General features: G+C 39.1%; 1 protein-coding gene across 3 annotated transcripts in view; it reads right to left on the bottom strand.

Moving 5' to 3' along the window:
• Positions 1–22,281, bottom strand: part of PPP2R5C (protein phosphatase 2 regulatory subunit B'gamma) — a 188,303-nt gene that overhangs the window by 112,295 nt on the left and 53,727 nt on the right. Inside the window, exon 1 of one of the 3 annotated variants that reach the window (XM_030558741.1) lies at positions 13,068–13,234. The exons of the other annotated variants lie outside the window; for them this stretch is intronic. Within the exon in view, the coding sequence (XP_030414601.1) occupies positions 13,068–13,161 (94 nt within the window). The 5' untranslated portion in view covers positions 13,162–13,234. Of the gene's footprint in view, positions 1–13,067; positions 13,235–22,281 lie in introns of those variants that run through there. 3 annotated transcript variants of the gene reach the window in all.

Consider the following 22,281-nt stretch of genomic DNA (forward strand, 5'->3'; position numbering starts at 1 on the left):
TTCAACCTAAAATTCCAGCACTCCTTTCAAGGGTCTTATCTAATTTATACTAAAATTGTTAAGAAACGCCAGTGGGCTTTTGGGGCTTTACTTACTTATGAGGGACAGATTTCTTAGGAACTCTTTCCTTCACTTTCTGGTGTCAGCCAGTCTCATTCCCTTTCTCTAAATGATTAGCTGCCAAGCTGTCTCCTAAATGCTCCATAAGAAATCCACTTCCCCATAGGCTGCACCATCCTTCCCATTGTCAGTTTAAGCAATACCTTCCTCTGATCCACATGACTGTTGAGTTTGGGGACTCCATGAGATATGAAAAAGGAGAAGAGAGAGAATCAAGCAGCTCAGCTACCAGACTGTTGTATCAGTCTTTTGAGGAGGAACAAGAGAAATGCTGTTTTAATCAGGGGTAGGTCAGTTCTCTGCTCAGCAGCCACGGCTGCTAGTGTCAGATGTTAGCAACTATTACTACCAATTCCCTCCTGAGAAAAAGTCTCACGTTATTGCATTGAGGAAAAATTTGGCTCAGATACAGTAAAAAGCCAATTATGCATATTTTCAGAACGTGACACATTTGCAGAATATCCATTTTCTGTATATTTTAGACCTATTCATACTGAGACACATAGCTGTGCATTCTGTCAAGAGTACAATAAATGCTAAGAATTTTCCATTTAATTCATGTAACAATGCTCTGTAGTGATCAAAGAATGATTTATTTATTTTTGCCAATCTCCATGTAGCAAGGCTTGACTCACCGGTGTGGTGGCTCCTCTTGGCCATCCTGGAAATTAGCTCTCCAGCGTACGATGCGCCTCCTCCTGGCTGGTGTCTCACCTGCTGTTGGCCCGTGTCCCCTCCCAGACCCCGGTGCCCCTTTACCATGAGATGCTGCCCCCTGGCAGTGCCCCCACACTCTGGGTCTCACCTCTCAGGGGAGCCCCCAACCCTCTATCCCCACCTTGCCTCAGAGACTACTGCCAGTCATCATCTAGCCCCTGCTCACTGTTGCAGACTGCACTCTTTAAACCACTCATCACTGGCGAGGGGGGTTTGGACCTGCTGCCTTTGCCTGCAGTCCAGTACCTCTCGTTAGGCCTTGAACAAGGCCTGCAGCCTGGGGCGTTGTCAGGCTGTAGCTCCCCTGCTCCTCTTGCCTTTCCCCAGCACTGTTCTACCTCTGGTACCCTGCTTCTTGGCAGCTAGGTCCTTCTCTCTCCCACCACTAGAGAGAGACTCCTTCAGCTCCTGGCCCCCAACCCTCTTATAAGGGCCAGCTGGGCCCTAACTGAGCTAGCCATAGCTGTGGCTGCTTCCCCATTCAGCTTAGCTTGGCTGCTTTTACTCCTTTTCTCCAGGAGTGGGGCAGCCACCCCACTACGCTCCCCAATACTTTATCATATTCCATTTACCTTAAAAAGACAGAAAAAACTTATACCTGAAATGAGAAGGAAGATGTGGCCTTTTGTCTCAGGTAGGAATTCAAATAAGAGGAACAGAGACCCAAACAAAAGTGTTTGTTGCTTAGCTGCCAAAAGCAGGTTCAAGTATTGCTAGTGATGCTTTGAACTAAGATAGCACTACTCATTCACACTGGAAAAGAGGTGGACAGGTCCATCATGTAACTGATTTAAATCATAACACCCAATCGTTCAACTTTACAAAAAGTTTATAGCTTGTTTGGCTTTATATTAGCTAAAAATCTCTGGTGGTAGCCTGCTGTTGTATTTGGAAGATATGACATGCTTACAAACATTTTCCCCCATCCCCATATACCTCTCCAAATCATAATTTGAAGACATCTTGGTTTACAGAATTTTAAGTTATAAGAAATCTAATAGTAAGGCAACAAGAAACATAGCCTATATGGAATTTTCTATTGATCATAAGAGCAAAGTAGCACATCTCTGCACCGATATAATGCAGTCCTCCAGAGCCAAAAAAAATCTTACCGTGCTATAGGTGAGACCGCGTTATATCGAACTTGCTTTGGCCCCCCTGCCCCTTGTCCCCTGACCGCCCCCTCCAGAGACCTCCATCCCTAATCACCTCCAGGACCCCACCACTACCCAAACCCCCTGCTCCCTGTCCCCTGACCCCTATCCACACACTCCCTCGCCCACTGACAGGCACTCACTGTCAGCGGCAGGAAATGGAGCAGCCCCAGCCAACTCCACTCCGCCAGCTCCCAGCCACAGTGCTCTGCTTCCCGCCGCCAGTGAGTGCGGGGACGTTGCAGAAAGGATGCCCCGCCATACTCACCTGCAGCGGGAAGCAGAGTGCTGTGGCCCCAGCCTGCTCTGCTTTCCTTGCCCCGGCCACGTCGCGCGTGTGCGCGAGAGAGAGACACAGACAGACAGGTCCCACACTCACCGGCAGCGGCGGAAGCAGAGCAGCCTAGCCCCAGCCCGCTCCACTCTGCCTGCTTCCCGCCGCAGGTGAGTAAGGGAGGTGTCCTTTCCCCAACCTCCCCGCCCTCATAGCAGCGCGAAGCAGGGCACCACAGCTGAGAGCTGACACGCTGATCCACCAGAACGCTACTTTACCGCGTTGTATGTGAACCTGTGTTATATTGGGTTGCGTTGTATCGGGGTAGAGGTGCAATAGTATTTATTCCTTAAATTACCATACAAAAGAATCTGGAATTGCAAGTCCCGTTTATTAGGGATGAAAACAACATCAAACAGTTCTCACTTTTCATTAGAAGAGAAAGCAGGAAGTTGGAAATCCTGTAAATAATTCATTGAAAAAATGGTACTCCAAAACATTAGATTTCTCTGTGCACAAGATTCCGGAGTCTAAGATGTCTTGTACAGAAGATTATTTTAAGGAAAAGTATGAATCAGTGCAGTAAACTGCTCCTGTGATAGTTTGGGGAAAAGAATCTAGGGTTAATACTGGTTAGACTAAATTTCTAAAATACTTTTCACAGAAAGAAAGATTTACTATATCTGAAACAGTAGATAAGACATTTCCTTATTATGTTTAAAGGATGTCAAGCTTAGATCTCCTGATCAGTATGGCCTGAAGGAGCAGAGGACACTTAAAGCATCATCAGCCTTAGACAGATCTGACTTAAAAACCAAAAGCAACACAGCCATGGAGTACTGTGTCCAGTTTTGTGCCCCACACTACAAGAAGGATGTGGAAAAATTGGAAAGAGTCCAGCGCAGGGCAACAAAAATGATTAGGGGGCTGGAGCACATGACTTACGAGGAGAGGCTGAGGGAACTAGGATGGTTTAATCTGCAGAACAGAAGAGTGAGGGGGGGATTTGATAGCTGCTTTCAACTATCTAAAAGGGGGTTCCCAAAGAGGATGGATCTAAACTGTTCTCAGTGGTAGCAGATGACAGAACAAGGAGTAATGGTCTCAAGTCGCAGTGGGGAAGGTTTAGGTTGGATATTAGCAAAAACGTTTTCACTAGGAAGGTGGTTAAGAACTGGAATGAGTTACCTAGAGAGGTGGTGGAATCTCCTTCCTTAGAGGTTTTTAAGGTCAGGCTTGACAAAGCCCTGGCTGGGATGATTTAGTTGGGAATTGGCCCTGCTTTGAGCAGGGGGATGGACTAGATGACCTCCTGAGGTCCCTTCCAACCCTGATATTCTATGATGTTTTGGACATCTTTTAAAAATATAAAGTAGATGGCTTGATAGAAAAGTGAAAATTAAAAACCTTCTACCATAAAAACTACTCAATGAAAAATGCTTCAGTGAAGTAGACATCTGCAACAGCAGCTGTACAGGAGCCTAAAATTAAATTATAAACCAGGTTTTTATCTGGCTTTTATACCAATCTAGGTGTCTGAAATCTACATTCACTATTGAATATTCAAACAAAATGTTTAATGAATAAAACTCAGGTAGTTTCATCAGTAAGGAAAATGGTTTATAACTCCAGTGCCAAAAGAATTGGAGCCTAGTACAAAACTGTTGATTTTCAACCATACTGTGCACTTCATGAACAGAGTCGGAAATTCTGATTTAAATTAACAATTTTGTTTCAAATGAAATTTGCAAATTGTACTAAGAGATGTTTCCTGTAGTTTGAACTTTCATAACACTGCACTGATCAAAATGGATACAGATGTGTTTTAATCACTATCCACACATCTAAAGCGTGAGCTATCTAGGTTTCTTCGTAATTCATCCTGTATGCCTGAACTAATACTTTTCTAACTTTGGGGAGAGAGGGGCATACGTAAACACTGAATGATCATATAAAAGTTTCTGAAACATTAGTTCTTAAATTTTGTACCTTTAATACCCTCAATGTAGTATTAAATTTTATTTATGTTCAAGGCTTTTAGCACTATGTGGTAATTAGTATTCAAGACAGAGAATAAATTTTTATTTAAAAAAATCTTGCAAATAAAAAACTGAAATGGGAATTAAGCAGTTGCCCTAAGAAAACCAAAGAAAAACAAACAGTGACTGAAGAGTTAAAATGTGCACATCTCTGGATTTTATCTTGCTACATCACCATTTTCCCCCTCATCATGAGGGAGGATTTGCTGCTCTGTATAAAAAAAAGTCATAATGAAGACGACTATATGGTTTAAAATACAGAGTTTTGACAAGGAGCACTGCACTTGGTAGTCTATGGAGAGAACTAGCGACCTATGCTGCAGATGAAATTAATAATTAAGAGCTTTGAAGAGGGTCAGGAATTAAAATCATCATTAGAAAATGGATAACACTATAGTCTAATCATAAACAAGACAAATTTCACTACCAACAATTGTGAAAAAATATTTTTCTGACACCAGAATAAATGTCAAAGAATAAACATTCACACTAACAGATTACAGGTTTCATTCAAGGAAATTAAAATAAATAATAAGAGAGTTTTTAATTATATAAACAAGAGAATGAGGAAGGATGAGGTTGGACCACTCTGCAGCATGGATGGGAAGATTAAAGATCCTCTAGGTATGGCCCTAAACTAAATGAACACTTCGCCTCTGTTTTCAATAAGTATGCTAATATAGAGCATGTACAGAAAGGCATGGAAGTGAGTGCACAGAAAAGAAAATTATCCCATCTGAAGTTGAAGAAAAACTTAAGAGTTTAATGTTCTCAAATTAGGGGGACTAGATAATTTCCATCCCAGAATACTGAAAGAACTGGTACATGAGATTGCTAGCCTGGAGGCACAGATTTCCAATAAATCTACACATTTGGGGTGGTATCATCTGATTGAAGAATAGCTAACGTCTTACCTATATTTAAGAAAGGGGAGGAAAAGTGATCCAGACAACTACAGACACATCAATCTGACCACATTAACACACAAGGCTTTTGAACAAATTTTCAAAGAAGAACAGTTAAATTCATGGGGGTAAACAGAAAAGGGGATGCAGTACAACATGCAATTACCAAAGGTAGATTATGCCAGACAAATCCGATATCCATCTTGGAGGACATAATTTAAACTTTAGATAAAGGAAATTCAGTAGATCTAATACACTTGGACTTCAAGTAAAGCATCTAACATGGCCCCACATGGGAAACTGTTAGTTAACTAAGAGAAGATCAGGATCAGTACAAGAATTGTAAGGTGCTTAAGGAACTGGCTGAAGAGGAAAAGGCAATAAGCTGTGCTGAAAGATGAACTATCAGATTGGAGAGAGGTTGCTAGTGGAGTTCATCAAGAATTGATCTTGGGACCAATCTTATTTAATATTTTTATTAATGACCTTCGCACAAAAAATAGGCACATGTTAAAGAAGTTTGCTGATGATAAAAGTTGGTATGCATTTTCAATAGAGAGGAGTACTGTAATATTATATAGAAAGATTGAGATAATCTTGAAGACCGGCGTAACAGAAATGGGATGGAAATGTAATAGTACAAAGTACAAGATTATACATTTATGGTCTAGTTAGAATTTCTTATAAACGGGGGCTCACTAGTTGGAAGAGATAGAGAAGGAGAGCAACTTGGATGTGTTGGTTGATCAGAGGATTACTATAAGCCACCAATGTGATTCCAGCTGAGAAAAAGGCAAAGGCAAATGCAATCCTAGGAAGCATCAGGCAAGGCATTTCCAGTAGAGAGAGAGGCATTAATGCCATAGTATAAGGCACTGCAAAGACCTCATCTGGAATACAGTGTACAACTCTGATCACACAAAAAATTCTTTGCAATATGGTAAGCTAATATGAGTAAACCAATAACATTCAGTGCTCATTTCCCTTCAATGCCAAAAAGAAAAACTCTCTCTCTTGATTTCAGATCAAACTTAAGTAATATTTTCTAGAAAAAAACCACACCTAAAACTCCAAATAGCAATGCTTTAGAAATAACTTGCAATTTCAAAACAGCAGACAGTAATTCTGATTTGACTGCATGGAGGCTGACATTGTGGCAAGAAATAAAAGTTAGAAAAAGATTCACTTTACACTTCAATTCATGAGAAAGGCAAAAAAACCTAAAAGAAAGGTACAAATTTCTGTTTCCTGCATATTGTTCTCTCGGGTAACACTTTCTTTAAACCAAAAATTAGCTGCTTTTCTGGATAGATTTTCCTAGGTATTTTTTAACCAAGTAGTAGTCCCTCATTCACCATATTAAAAATTCAATTGCTCTATCTTCAACATTAATACCCAACCATATTCTGTGCCCCTAATTTATACGCATTATTTAACGCCTTCCTTAGGAACATATTTGCAGTGGCTTTAATCACAGACCAACACACTGCAGCCATTAACCTGCTTCATTACATTCTAACTAGGTGGCAGTTTCATGTAAATAAGTAGTAAAGAAATTGGTTAACAGTTAATGCAGAAGATATCACCGCATTAAATGCACACATAGGCACTGAATACCTGCCTTAACTTAAATATCCTGCCTTGGTACCTGCAGGAAAAAAGAAAGGTCAGTTTATAATAAGAGCACTACACATTGAAAATGACCTTCAGAAACATGAACAGACTTTTTTTTTAATCAGTTGATGGTGAGGTCAGGGCACCCTCTGGTCTTTCATGCAATTAAGAGACTTGTTTTTCTGCGTGCAGAACTAGAGCCATACTACTTTTTAGATTTGGCTCTTGGTTTTCTGTTATTCTCATTCAATGAAGTGCGAAGAGTGTTTCCTTTATCCATACTCTGTGTCAATTAAGATAGTAGCCTCCAGGTTCTTTAACAAGTTTTGTTAAATAAAACTGTGCCTCTTTTGAAGTGTCAATTTGTTTTAAGAATAAGTATGCTTATTCTGGATTTTTTGAAAAATGGTGAAGTTTTCTTTTAAGGAATTAGTTACATATACTAAGATTGAAAGACTAATAGGCTATCATCTAATTCATTTATTGCAGAGGATACTTCCTATGTTTATTCACTGTCAAAGGGACCCAAGAGCGTGATCTTTTAGCATTCTATAGTAACAGCAATAGGAAAGTATAGAAGTAAATGTATTATATATCACATCTAGAAAGCATTTGTTTGCCTTAAGATCCTTCAGTAATTATGGAGATTGGATAACCTTCCACCTCAAGGTCAGTAGTTCAAAGACAGCCCAAGTTCAGAGACCACCATATGATAAATGTTTCATGCCGTATCTCAACTGAACTGTTTGTTTGTACATACACCTCATACAACAGGGCCTTATCTTGATTGGGTCCCCTGGGAGCTACCAAAGTGCAAACAGTCCAAATGCTCATGGACACATACTTACATCACAAAGACACCATTACAACTGCCATTCTTGTTGGCATCCTGTAGAGATGCCAAGCAATAAGCAAGCACAGAGTATGATCCTCACCTACAAATCACAGATTAGGGTTAGAAGAGACCTCAGGAGGTCATCTAGTCTAATCCTCTGCTCAAAGCAGGACCAACACCAAATAAATCATCCCAGCCAAGGCTTTGTCAAGCCGGGCCTTAAAAACCTCTAAGGATGGAGATTCCACCACCTCTCTAGGTAACCAATTTCAGTGCTTCACAACCCTCCTAGTGAAACAGTGTTGCCTAATATCCAACCTAGACCTCCTTCACTGCAAATTGAGACCATTGCTTCTTGTTCTGTCATCTGCCACCACTGAGAACAGCCTAGCTCCATCCTCTATGGAACCCCACTTCAGGTAGTTGAAGGCTGCTATCAAATCCCCCCCTCACTCGTCTCTTCTGCAGACTAAATAATCCCAGTTTCCTCAGCCTCTTCTCATAAGTCATGTGCACCAGCTCCCTAATCACTTTCATTGCCCTCTACTGGACACGCTCCAATTTGTCCACATTCCTTCTGTAGTGGGGACCAAAACTGGATACAATACTCCAGGTGTGGCTTCACCAATGTCGAACAGAGGGGACCTCCAACTCAGAGGTGAGACATAATGGCAGGTCAATGCAGAAGAGGAAAAATTGGCACTGCTATTGGCTATACCGTGCCACTTCTGCAGAAAGAGGACTTCTAATATATGTCAATACAGCATCTGTCACAAAACCTAAATTAACTTAAGAGAAAAAATCCTTCACCAAATCTTTCAGAACTTGCTGCTGCTTCTAAGGGGGGAAGTCAAACTTTGAGAACACAGAATACTTTAGCTGATTCAAAATGGAAATTCCAACAGGCTAGTTAGTGAAGGGTGGGTGGAATCCTGCAAGAACAGTCAAATTGAACACTTCACATACAACTTTCAGGATCTCACAAAACTTCGGCTTGAAATAAATTGTGACAAGACAATCAATCATGTGTAGTATGAATTGCAGCCACTAAGAATTCAGGCCAATAAAGCAGTGTCTATACTAACTGGTTGGGAGGGGGGCGGGATTCTTCCCCCCTACTCTTTTTCCACCAGTGCACTTCAGAGCAGATCTAGATAATATGGCGGTAAAAATGACTGTGCCCCCAGTTTATACTAGCACTGTCTCTTGTGTTACCATCTGTGAAGCTACACTAGTCACAATGCAATGGTGAGAGATTTCTCCAAAAATGCTAGTGCAGAGAAGGCCGGAGGATATATCTACAGTAGAAATATTTGTAAGCATTCTTCTTGCATCAGTGGAAGCTGACAGGCTGTTGTTCACACTAAAAAACAGAATCCATATTTCTCCAAAAATGCCTGCATTCTGTCTATACTACAGCTATAATTTTCTGCATCTGTGCAGAATGTTTAGCAAATACTCCCTATATGAGTTTTATGAAAATATAAATTAATGTGCACAAACACTCACTGTACTGTTTTTATTTAAGATAAATACCTATTATCATAGCTTAAAATATTTACCGGATAATAGGTAGTCAAAAGCAACCTGCTAGAGTGTGTCAAACATTTTTTGAAAATAAGTTTTCTGGCAGAAAACAATGATTTGATTAAATCAAAACCTTTTATAGGAACATATTGATTCTACCTAACTTTGACAAAATCATCAAAACATTTTTTTATAAAGTCAAAGCACTTTTGTTTGGACTTCTGTATTATTTATGCTATAAATATAGTATACAGTTTATATTATGCAATTTATATAATGAATTATAATAAAGTCAAAATAAGGCACTTCACTTAAGGCTGTTCTGTGGGAAATTTTGTTTAAAAGGAAATTTCAGAATTTCATTCCAATTTGAGAAAATAAGCAATTTTGGAAGTATTGAAATTTCCTATAGAATGGCAATTCCAAGTTTCAATCAGCTCTAGCAGACAACAAAAATAACTCAAGCAAAATCAAGGGGCATCCTAGCAAAAAGCCCAGCCCTTGTCCCTACCTCTTCCCCTCCAAACCTGACAAAGTATACTGGGATTTCAAACAGGGTTCTCCTTTGACTCTGCTTGGGACTCCCTCTTTTGTTCAGCTAGGAAAAAAATTAAAAAACTGAAGCCACAGAATCCACCACAAAACACGCCCTTTTCTGCAGAATTCTGTACTAGCGTCTACAATTTCACTTTTAAAATAATATTTAAAATATCCTTTTACAGATGCAAAGAAAAATTCCCCATCACAAGCCAAACTTAATCCAATGCAATGTCATCTCATCTCTGCAACAGGATATCTTCTAGAACAGCAGCTGTAAGAGGGAAGTGAGCTCCCCAGTTTGTCTCAAAGTATTCACATTTAAATGTTTTCATAGGCTTCAAAAGTGATACTTAGCATTCGTTGCTGATTTCAGTATAAATATTCTGCTCCTGATGCTTTCCTCCATCAATGGTGGAGAAAATCCTGGCTATCAGGGCAGTTAGGCAGCTATTATCGGTCAAAGTTGTTAAACTCCACCTGCTCCCCAAAACTCTAAGTCCTTCTGTCTCTACCCACAAGGGAAAGAGATGTATCCCACTTCCTAGTGCCAAAGATCTCCTCCTGAGTGCCAAAATCTTATCTGTTCCCACCTGCCAGAGCCTCCTGTAACGTCACCCTCAGCCCAAAAAAGCACCACCCTGTACCTTTTGTCAATAAAACATTCTGCAACACACTGAAAATGTAATGTTTAGGAAAAGTGTGACATGATCATGATAATCTATCATTTAGACTATGCAAATACATACAGGCCTTGAGGCACTGAATTTAATATCATAGTAAGTAATGTAATTCAATAAACCTTCCAATTTTGAATTAAGAACATAAGAATGGCCATACCAGGTCAGACCAATGGTCCATCTAGCCCAGTATCCTGGCTTCCAACAATGGCCAGTGCCAGATGCTTCAGAGGGCATGAACAGAACAATGCAATTATCAAGTGATCCATCTCCTAATGTCCATTCGTAGGTCCTAGCAGTTAGAGATTTAGGACACCTAGAGCACGGTGTAGTATTCCTGACCATCTTGGCTAATATCCATTGTGAAAATTGACCATTTATTCTTGTTTGTTTCTGATCTTTTAACCAGCTACTGATTCATGAGAGGACCTTCCCTCTTATCTCATGACTACTTACTTTGCTTAAGAGCCTTTGACAAGGTCCCAAAATGAAGGCTTTCTGAAAGTCAAAGTACACTAAATCAATAGGATTAGTCCTTGTACACATACTTGTTGACACGCCCAAAGAATTCTAACAGATTGCTGAGACATGATTTCCCTTTAAAAAAGCCATGCTGACTCTTCGCCAACATATCATGTTCATTGATAATTCTGTTCTGTTATAATTTCAATCAATTTGCCTGGTACTGAAGTTAGGCTTATTGGCCTGTTTCATTGCTAGGATCTCACCTCTGGAGCCTTTTTAAAAAAATCATCTTAAGTTTTATAAGCTTCAGTGAACCAAAAAATTCAGCACTTTATGTTGGAGAAATGAGGGGAACTTAGAGTACTTTTTTGGGGGTGGGGTGGGGGGTAGAGGAGGTCTGCTTTCAGTCACTTTGGCTTGTATTCCTTTGATTATGGGCAGAGTCCCTGCTTTCACTCAATGGAGAAAATGTCTGGTAGAGAGGGCAGTGGTTCTCAACCTTACAGACTACTGTGCCCCTTTCAGGAGTCTGATTTGTCTTGAGTATCCCCCAAGTTTCACCTCGCTTAAGAACTGCTTGCTTACAAAATCAGACAAAGTGTCACAGCACACTATTACTGAAAGCTTCTTTACTTCTCATTTTTACCATATAATTATAAAATAAATAATATATAGACTATATATGGAATATGGAATATAAAGACTGTATTTACATTTCAGTGTATAGTATATAGAGCTGTATAAACAAGTCGTATGAAATTTTAGTTTGTATTGACTTCGGTAGTGCTTTTTCTGTAACCTGTTGTAAAACTAAGCAAATATCTAGATCCGTTGATGTACCTTCAGAAGACCTCTGAGTACCCCCCAAGATACGTGTCTGTTAGTCTTTAAGGTGCCGCAGGACTCTTTGCTGCTTTCCCCAAGATATGTGTATCCCTGGTTGAGAACCACTGTTGCAGAGCACTCCCCAACTCACAAGCTAATATTATGGTCTCTTGGAATACATCCAAATCCCTCTTCAAGCAGCTGGGTGATACTAACCTTTTAAAAGGTATCACAAGGAATTATAATTTCTCTCTGTTAGAGATCAGATTCTACTGTTTAAATCAGGGATTCAGGCTTTCCAGCAGGAATTCTTTGGCCTTTATAGCAAAATGTTTTCAATACAGGAAATCCATGTACAGTATGCATCTGAACAATTTAGCTTATACCACAAAAAGCTGAAAAGACTAGTTGATGCAGTACACTTTTAGCTCTATTTCTTTGATAAAGGTTGAACACAGTTGTTCAAGTTGTCCTCACCACATCCAATAAATGTTTTGGACTCAAGAAGAGTTATAAAAACAAAGTTAATGCAAGAGAACGGACATTAAAAAAAATAAACATTTTTAACCTGTTTAAGTATTTTACTGCTTTTAAAAACCAGAAATATAGGAATGTCAGGCACTAGTAACTGCAAGATATACTATGTATTTTTTCCCTACCTAAATACCATACCTAATTTTGTTTCAGATTTAGAAACTTGGTAAAAAATGTAAATTTCCAATACATTCCTATTCTGTGAATCCCAGACTATACAATCAACAACTAAAAAATATTTAATATTCAAATTACAAAAGCCAATTTTCACACAACTTGTTTGTTAAAGTAAAACAACAACAACAAAACCACACACGTTTCTAAGAAGTGCTTTTTGAATGAATATTAGATATTTTCATTACAATTCTGGGTATTTTTCCAGTGGACTTCCTAGTTCAGTTACTATCTGTAGGGATTTTAGAGGCATTCTAGTTTGTTCACACAGAAAAGCATTGCAGCACACTGAACACTTACATTATACTACACAAACTGTGTACCGATAACTTAGCTCTGCCCTGCCCCCAACCCAATACCTTTCTAGGGTAGTGACTTCACATCCTTTGACATCAGCAAAGCTAGAAAGGGGGATGGGAGAGTCACAGTAGAAAGCAGTAAAACCTGCTTTAAACTATACAAGCGATGCTTCTCTGAATTTTTAAATTCTCCAAATAGCATTTAATACAAAACTGATTTCCATATTCCACAATTATATTGAGTCTGCATCAAAACAAAATAGATTCTGCTACAAAGGACTTCCTGCTTTCCTTATCTGAAAATCACAATAGCCATTTATTAGCTAGCCACACACAGTTTCAATTCACTGAAACACACAATAACTCACCTCTAATATGTAAAAGAGCCAGGGGCTGAAACGGCCCATTGGAATTGGCTGCATCAACCACCATCCTGCTGCCAGCTTTATTACATGTCAACATCTAGGCTTCAGCTGGAAAGGCAATGCACTCCTTAAGGCAAGAAACCAGCCTCCATTTTAGTTTAAAAAAAAGACAAACTGAAGCTCTCTGCAGCTGGAGGGAACTGGCTAGTTAGTGATGTAAGCAGTCAGGAGAAATCTGATTGGCTAATAGCAGCAACTTAAAATGACACTAAAAAGCTGCTAATCTAAAAAGGTTTCTGTATAGCTGTCACTGCATTAAGCTTGTACATTTTTATGCTTTCTCTTGTGCCTCCATTCATCAGTAATTTTAAACAGAGAGCCCTTCTCTCAGCACACTCTCATGAGCTAAAGCAGCAGTGTAAACAAACTTATCTTGACAAAGGAGCTTGAACAAATTATTGAAAACTTTCACCCATGATGATTTTACTGTTGTCACGTAGAGCTTTGCATATAATGTGTACAACATACGGTATACAAGTATTAGGCACGGTACATGTACTTGTGCTGAAAATGCAAACCAGACATTTTCTCCTAAAAACAACTGCCACTGAATCTCAAAATAAAAGTTCTCATTAATACTCATACCATATTAATAGTGTGATTCAACCAATCAGTGGTTGATTTCATTGCACAGTAAGAGCAGTATCTTTTTACAAAGTTAATTTTCAAATACCATCTCTCTCACATTTTTAAGTACAGGCACTTTACTGTATTACTGTAATTAAATTTAGCATGAAACATTAAATTTCAATGCTGTACCTCCTAATTATTTATATCAAATAAATCAATACATACCAAAAAAATTAATGATTTTAGTAATAAGTTAGGTGGACACTTTAAGGAAAACTTTGTAAAGTTTTCTGTTAAGATAAAATTCTTTTATACCTCATTCCTCCTCCTTGTATTCTTATTAAGACGAAAGATAGGCATCATAAAATTTAATCTAAAATATATCTTGTTGTAAAAACAAGATTTTATAAAAACAACTCAATATTATTTCACTTTTCAAAATTCCAATAACCATGTTCGTTTAAAAATACTGAAATCCAAACTTGCACTACTAAGAACCTGAACCATATTGTGTATAAACAAGTGAAACTCAAAATTGATTGTCCAAGCTAAGAAAAAAAATTACAGTAACAAGTACAATGAATTTTTAAGCTTTTCACTTTTACTAAAATCAGAGAAACAGAGAACTGGAAGGGACCTCAATAGGTCGTCTAACCTAGTGCCCTGCACTGAGTCAGAATTTAGTATACCTAGACCATCCCTGACAGGTGTTTGTCTAACCTGTTCTTTAAAACCTCCAATGACAGAGATTACACAAGCTCCCTAGGTAATATGTTCCAGTGTTTAAGAATACTTACAGTTAGGAAGTTTTTCCTAACGTCTAACCTAGATCTCCCTTGCTGTAATTTAAGCCCACTAAAATGTGTTGTTAGTGATATACAGTAGGTAAACATTTGTTTACAACACAAGATTTGACAGTACCCCTTAAAAGCAAATATTTGAAAGATCATTTCTCCTTATTGCTTCTTACTCCTCCCACACATAGGGATGGCATTCAGAAAACTAAATGCATTATGCTGCATATATTTCCCCTAAAAAAGTTCTCTAATATAATGCAAATATTTAAGGTTAGCAGCACCAGCCTAAACTATTAATATATGTCTAGAAAACGGGTATGTCAGAGAGGAGAAAAAAAGACTATTTTTTATGTAACAGGTGGTGATTGGAACTCAAGTCCCCTATTCTTCCAAATTAACTGAAACCCTAGAAAACATTTTAAAGATATTTTCCTTGTTTCTCAGAATACATGAAAACAATTTGTGCATATTTTAGTTAAAATGAGTTTATACTCCCAACAAAATAAACACCATACCAAAGGGCTGAGCCTGTAACAAAACTAAAAATATAAATTAAAATGACAGCTCTGCCTAATGACTGGACTACAATCACCTGACAACTGATGTACTCTCTTTATACAGTACTGTCAGTGAACTCTAAGTTGTGAACTCTTTGGGGAAGGGCTGTTCTAGGTCCTGTACAACACGACATATGCAGTCCGCACTCAAAACAAAATACCACAACCACCAGGTCTTGGTGGAACAAAGGAGGAGAAATTTTGTGACAACTTAGTTTCATTATTTTCACAAGGTTTTTTTGACAGCAGAATTCTGTAAAATAAGTCCTGCCTTTTCATTTATCCCAACTGAAATTTAGTTGTTTGTAATATGCTAAGACGTATCACTAAAGCCAATTTTAACTTTAAAGCAATAGTTTCATTGGTTCCGACTAGGGCTGTCAATTAATAGCAGTTAACTCAAGTGATTAATTCAACAAAAATTAACTCGATTAAAAAATTAATCATGATCAGTTTTAATCGCACCGTTGAACAATAATAGAATACCAATTTAAATTTATTATAAATATTTTGGATGTTTTTCCACATTTGCAAATAGATTGACTTCAGTTACAACACAGAATACAAAGTGTACGGTGCTCACTTTAAAAAGAATTAAAAATAATATATAGTGCGAATATTTGTAAACAAAAGAAATAGTATTTTTCAATTTACCTCATACAAACTGTACGCAATCTCTTTAACATGAAAGTGCAACTTACAAATGTAGATTTTTTTATTTTTTTTAACAAATGCACTGAAAACCTAAACAAGGTATAACTTTTGATCCTTTAAGTTCACTCAGTCCTACTTCTCGTTCAGCCAATCACTAAGCCAACAAGTTTATTTACATTTACGGAAGACAACACTGCCCATTTAAAATGTCACCTGAAAGTAGGAACATGCTTTGACTTGTAGGTTACACTATTTATTTATTTTTTTTACAGTGCAAATACACCTCTACCTCGATATAACGCTGTCCTTGGGAGCCATAAAATCTTAACGTATTATAGGTGAAACCATGTTATATTGAACTTGCTTGATCCACCAGAGTGTGCAGCCCCGCCCCTTGGAGCACTGTTTACCGTGCTATATCCAAATTTGTATTATACAGAGTGGCATTATATCGAGGAAGCGGTGTATTTGTAATGAAAAAATAATATGAAGTGAGCATTGTACACTTTGTATCTGTGTTATCACTGAAAATGTAGAAAAATATCCAAAATATTTACAATAAATTTAAATTGGAATTCTATTATTGTTTTAACAGTGTGATTAAAAAGATTAATCATGACTATTTTTTAAAATCATTTGACAGTCCTAGTTCTGACACCTCTCCTCAATGTACTCACTTTCTTTAGCTTCCACCCACACCCACCTTATGCATGCTACATCAGTGTAAGAGAATTCACATTTTCTCTCTTTGCTCAGGCATACCAGCCTCAATCCTCTTTACAAAGATTAATAGGCAAAAGCACTGCTAGTGCATCAGCATGGAAGTTAAGTAGAGCGTCAGGGGCACAATAAAGCAGTCAAGGGAGGACCAGAGCTGCAGTTACAAAAAGGTTGCACATTTAATATAGGGCACTCTCATTTTTGCAATCATAGCCGTGCTAGTATTGCCTGACTTGAGGCATCAAAGGTTTCAGAACATCCAACAGCCAAAGTGGAGCATTTACAGTTAGGTTGTGTCATAAGCAGGTGAAACAGCAATCCATATGAAAGCTACATATGGTATCTCATCACTTTGCATTAGGGCTCCACAAGACCAATGGCTAAGCCCGACTAAAGCCATCACTAGAGAGCTGGTTAAAATAATCGTGAATCATATTTACACTCACTTTGATCTTTACAGAACATACACCTCTACTCCGATATAACATGACCCGATATAACGCGGGTTCACATATAACATGGTAAAGCTCTGATATGCTGCTCTGAACAGCATGCTAAGGGTGCCGGACCAGGCCGAGGCCGAGAGGCTTGATAAGGGGAAGAGGGTCTCGGGGGCGGTCAGGGGCTCCCCCCCCCAGGGTCTGGGGGGGCAGGAGCTGTGGGAGGGCACTTTTGGAGACCTCATATTCCCAGAGAGGCCCAGGGGATTAGTGGGGGGCCAGGAACAGCCCACTCTGCTTCCCTCGCCCCGGTCCCAGCCGTGTCGCTCATGGGAGAGGGGTTGAGGGAGGAGGCCCCCCCGCACTCACCAGCAGCGGCGGAAGCGGAGCAGCCTGGCCCCAGCCAGCTCCACTGTGCCAGCTCCCAGCTGAAGCGCTTTGCTTCCTACCACAGGTGAGTACAGGGGAAGGGGGTCCTTTCCCCAACCTACCTGCACTCATTGGCGGCAGGAAGCAGAGCAGCCCAACCCCAGCCCACTCCACTCCACCAGCTCCCAGCCATGGCGCTCCACTTCCCGCTGGGCAGGTGAGTGCAGGACCTTTCCCCAGCCGCCCCTAGCGACATGGCTGGGGCTGGGGCAAGGAAAGCAGAGCGGGCTGGAGCCACATCGCTCCGCTTCCTGCCACAGGTGAGTGCAGGGGGGCATCCTTTCCCCAACCTCCGTGCACTTACCGACGGCAGGAAGCAGAGTGCTGCGGCTGGAAGCTGGCGGAGTGGAGCCGCCACTGCTCTGCTTCCCGCCACTGCAGGTGAGGGCCTGTCAGGGGGCAGGGGTGGGGGGTGGACGGGGGCAGAGCAGTCAGGGGACAGGGGAGTTGGGTAGGGAGTGAGGTCCTAGGGATGATTAGGGAGGGAGGTCTCTGGAGGGGGCAGTCAGGGAACAAGGAAGGGGGGGGGCAAAGCAAGTTTGATATAACATGGTCTCACCTCAAACAAATTCTAGTGTTTTATAACAGCCTCACTGAAAAACAGGAAAACACCAGTGCCTGTGTAGCTTCACTCATAATTTGAGCCACACAAAAAAATCATTCGCAACCAAAGGACAAAATATCTTTACTAAAAAGCTAAGTTAGTTTAAACAACTTAATTTGGAAAGAAAATCAAGAATGTAGTAATTCTCCTCAAGACCTTAATTTCGAGTGGGGAAAAATATTAGGGTTGGTTTAAAAGGAGGAAAAATATGGGACTGAGGAGAGAAAGAATACTCTAAAGAGCAATTTATAAAATAAAGGCCGGAAATAAGAAATGTAGAAAATAGTGGGAGGGGTAGAAGACATATACCATCGAAAATCAATAACTAATTAAATAAAACTCAATGTGTGGGAAGACAATAAGTCCCTAGGTTGATAAAATAACACTTGAAAGAAATATGAGTACCTTGGCCTAAAAAAAGGAGGAAAAGCACTGAAGAGGAGGAGGAGGAGAAGTCCTCAACAATTGAAATCTACTTGAAGTTTGTGCAAATTAACAGCTTTGTTGTAAAACAGGTGAATATATTTTTAAGTTAAAATTAAGTGAAATTAAGCTCTTTCTAAAGAATGAATATGGTGCAATATGGGAAGTCTCCAGTCACTGGGGCTTTTCCGTAAACTCTTCTACCAGAAATTTGATTTCCACCATCACCTCTAATTTCAATCAAGGGAAGGGGGTCTTTTAAAAAAAAAAAAAAAAGTCAATAAGTCTTTCACTGAAAAAGGGGATGTTTCAGACAGATAATTTACTTATTCATACAAGTGGATCAGTTAACTAGAGGCATACCAAGAGTAATGTGTGTCCTGAATCAGGCAAGAGAACTTCTGCAAAATCCCTTAATTGCTGGCAAACATCATTAAAAGGCTTATCTTAGGATCAAGCATATATTTACCTAAAATACAAATTAAATGGTATGACTGAGAGATTCCAAAAAACAGCAAAAGAGAGGTGTCTGCGTAATGTTGGGAGAAAGAAATTAATGACCAGTATATTATTTGATACGCCTCAAAACATTCAGTCCTCATTCTTGAAGTATATTTCTCATTCATAGACATTTGTCTTTTTTTTAAATAGAAAAAACAATTGTCAAGGGAAGATATCGATACCACTCTTGCGTCAATTTTTTCTTCATAAGTTTGTACAGTGATTTTATCCCAGTCAATAGCTATAATAATTGGCAATAGTGGAATCCTACTTGCTAGAACAGCTGCACAATTTTTAAAGAGCTACTTCATGGATTTCCTTAAAGTCCTTCAACTCAACTGATAGAATTTATAAATGCCACAGAACATGTGGACTTCTGGGGATCAAAAATACACAGCAAATTCCTCAAAAATTAACCTGTCATCCTGAAAAACATATTCAAAAGTACAAGTTAACGAAGGATACATGAACTGAAAAAAGGTGACAAAACTGAGACAGGAAATCCAGGTACAGACAAATCCATTTTTGCATGGCTGTTATGACTCAAAACAAGATTTAAAGAAAAAAATGTTTAGGCCAAATATGTACTGAAAGCCTTGTGTGGGGAGAAAGAAATGAGGAGAGATCTCTGGAGTCCAGAAAGACCTGTATTAGAAAGGAGTGTTAACTATCATGAACAGATGCAAGTCTTTATGTCCTATTGGTTACATTTAATACTACAAACTACTGAGTTAAACTGGATACAAATCGTCCTTGCTCAGGTGCACTGTGAACAGCATAAATACCTTCAACTATCCAAACACTGGTTACCTACAGGGCTAGATTAAGAACATCCAGGGTACTAGGCAAACCCCCAAATGGGACCTCCATAACTTTTTATCACAGTGCCCCGCCTTCAAAGTGCAGATTCATTATCACTGCAAAAAGAGCTGTCTGCTGGACTAGTAGGGGGCACCATCAATTAAATTGGAACTTCCCTCCACAGACCACCATTCCTTGACTTCAGCCCAAAGAGACGGCCTACTTGGGAGCCCTTTCACCCTTGGGGCTCTCTACACAGTTGTCACATATGCTTTTGGCAGGCCTGGGGCAACTCGCACCTCAGAGCTGTTCTTTTAGCCTCCCTGAAAATCAGATATGCATCATTGCTTTGGTTACACTGCTTACATTTTCAAGTCATGAGAGCTAGCAAGAGACATGACTTAAAAAACAAAAAGGTAACTTTAAGAGTGTGACATCAGCATTTGACTACAGGAGTTGGGGCCTGTGGTGCCAATATATTAATTCAGCCCAGCTATCTAGCAACTATTCTTCTGCACTATCGTCAATATTTTGTAATGAGGGTTTTATGAAAGAAGGAATCCAGCATGCTACCAAAGAGTTCTGACTGATGATGCTGGAGATACAGATACAAACGAGGAAGTGATTGGCAAATTTGCCATGCTGGTAAATAAGAGAATATCATAGGAAAATGTTTTTGAAGAGATTCAAATCCATGCAAAGAAAAGTCAGATTAATTAAAAATAAGGCAAGAGTATTTTAAAAATCTCTTTTAATGGATTCTACCCAATTCTCAATGGAAATGAGTTCAGGAAATCTTGACAGTAACAGGCTAAGAGTATTTTCTCTTAACTCAGCTTCTGATTGGGTAATAAGTAAGTATTTGATAAGGCAGCTGAATTGAAAAGGACTTGGAATCCAACTCAGTTTTGCTTAAACCTAAAATCTTCAATACAATTGAATATTTCTTGTGGCTGGCTGGAAAAATGTAAAACTACATGGCGTTTGTTTTTGTTTTAAATACTTTGCTTAACTTTTTTTTTAAATAGTGCTTAATAATATAAATGCTAAAATAAGAAATGACAATTTAAAATAAGCTGATTTGATCAGTTTTCTACTTGAAGCTTCCATAGTTGCCAACTTTCATCGAGAGACATCACAAGAACATAAAAACACAAGAACGGCCATTCCGAGCCAGACTAAAGGCCCATCTAGCCCAGTATCCTGTCTTTCGACAGTGGCCAATGCCAGGTGCCGCAGAGGGAAAGAACGGAATCAAGAGATCCATCCCGTTGCCCATTACCAGCTTCTGGCAAACAGAGGGGAGGGACACCCTCCCTGCCCATCCTGGCTAACAGCCATTGATGGACCTATCCTCCATGAATTTATCTAGTTCATTTCTGGTCCCTGTTATAGTCTTGGTCTTCACAACATCCTCTGCCAAAGAGATGCACAGATTGACTGTGCGTTGTGTTAAGAAATACTTCATTTTCTTTGTTTTAAACTTGCTGCCTATTAATTTCATTTGGTGACCCCTAGTTCTTTTGTTATGAGTAAATAATGCTTCCTTATTTACTTTCTCCACACCAGTCATGTCATAGACCTCAGTCATATCCCATCTTCGTTGTCTCTTTTCCAAGCTGGAAAGTCCCAATCTTATTACTCTCTCCTCACACGGAATCTGTTCCATACACCTAATCATTTTTGTTGACCTCTTCTGAACTTTTTCCACTTCCAATATATATTTTTTGAGATGGGGCAACCACATCTGCATGCAGTATTCAAGATGTGGGCATACCATGAATTTAGAGAGGCAATATGATATTTTCTGTCTTATCTATCCCTTTCTTAATGATTCCCAACATTCTGTTAGCTTTTTTGACTGTCGCTGCATGCTGAATGGATGTTATCAGAGAACTATCCACAATGACTTCAAAATATCTTTCTTGAGTGGTAACAACTAATTTAGACCCCATCATTTTATATGTATAGTTGAGATTCTGTTTTCCAATGTCCATTACTTTGCATTTATCAACATTGAATTTCATCTGCCATTTTGTTGCTTTACAAGCTTACCAGATAAGTTCATTCAAGCTTTTATTAGTGAAATGTATTCAATAGAAGAGTTAAAATACATACATTATGGGTGATATTTTATATCAACTTTCAGAACAATAGAGTTAGGCAGTAACTTATTAGTGATGAAGAATTTCTCAGACACACTAATTTTTCCATGCAACACGAGATATTCATTTGTTGCTGCTTAATGTGCTTGGTATAAGAGAGCAAGAGACACCTTATGTGCCACCTTGTATACTCCATTTTTGTTCTAACATTATTTCATTGCTGAGACTAGAAGAACCACAGTTATTATATACCGAGTTAATACAATATGGATTACATGCGAAGGACAGTGTTTCAGTTGTTCCCCACAGCAACTGTATTTACTAACGTTTATGGATTAGATTTTAATTATTCCATGGTGCGATATTTTTTTCCCATTTAACATCTTTCACTGTCTTAAGGAAGCAAATCTTTTATTATACTGTTGTTTGGTTAAATATATGCAGTGGAACATGGTGTAACACTGGTATTTTAACAAGTTCTTTAACCAACAACAAGCAATTTTATTACCCTGTGGAAGCAGAGCAAGAACTGACAGGGATTTCAATGCATGACAGT

The sequence above is a fragment of the Gopherus evgoodei genome, chromosome 4 (genome assembly GCF_007399415.2).
Source record: "Gopherus evgoodei ecotype Sinaloan lineage chromosome 4, rGopEvg1_v1.p, whole genome shotgun sequence".
In the NCBI taxonomy this organism is placed as follows: domain Eukaryota; kingdom Metazoa; phylum Chordata; order Testudines; family Testudinidae; genus Gopherus; species Gopherus evgoodei.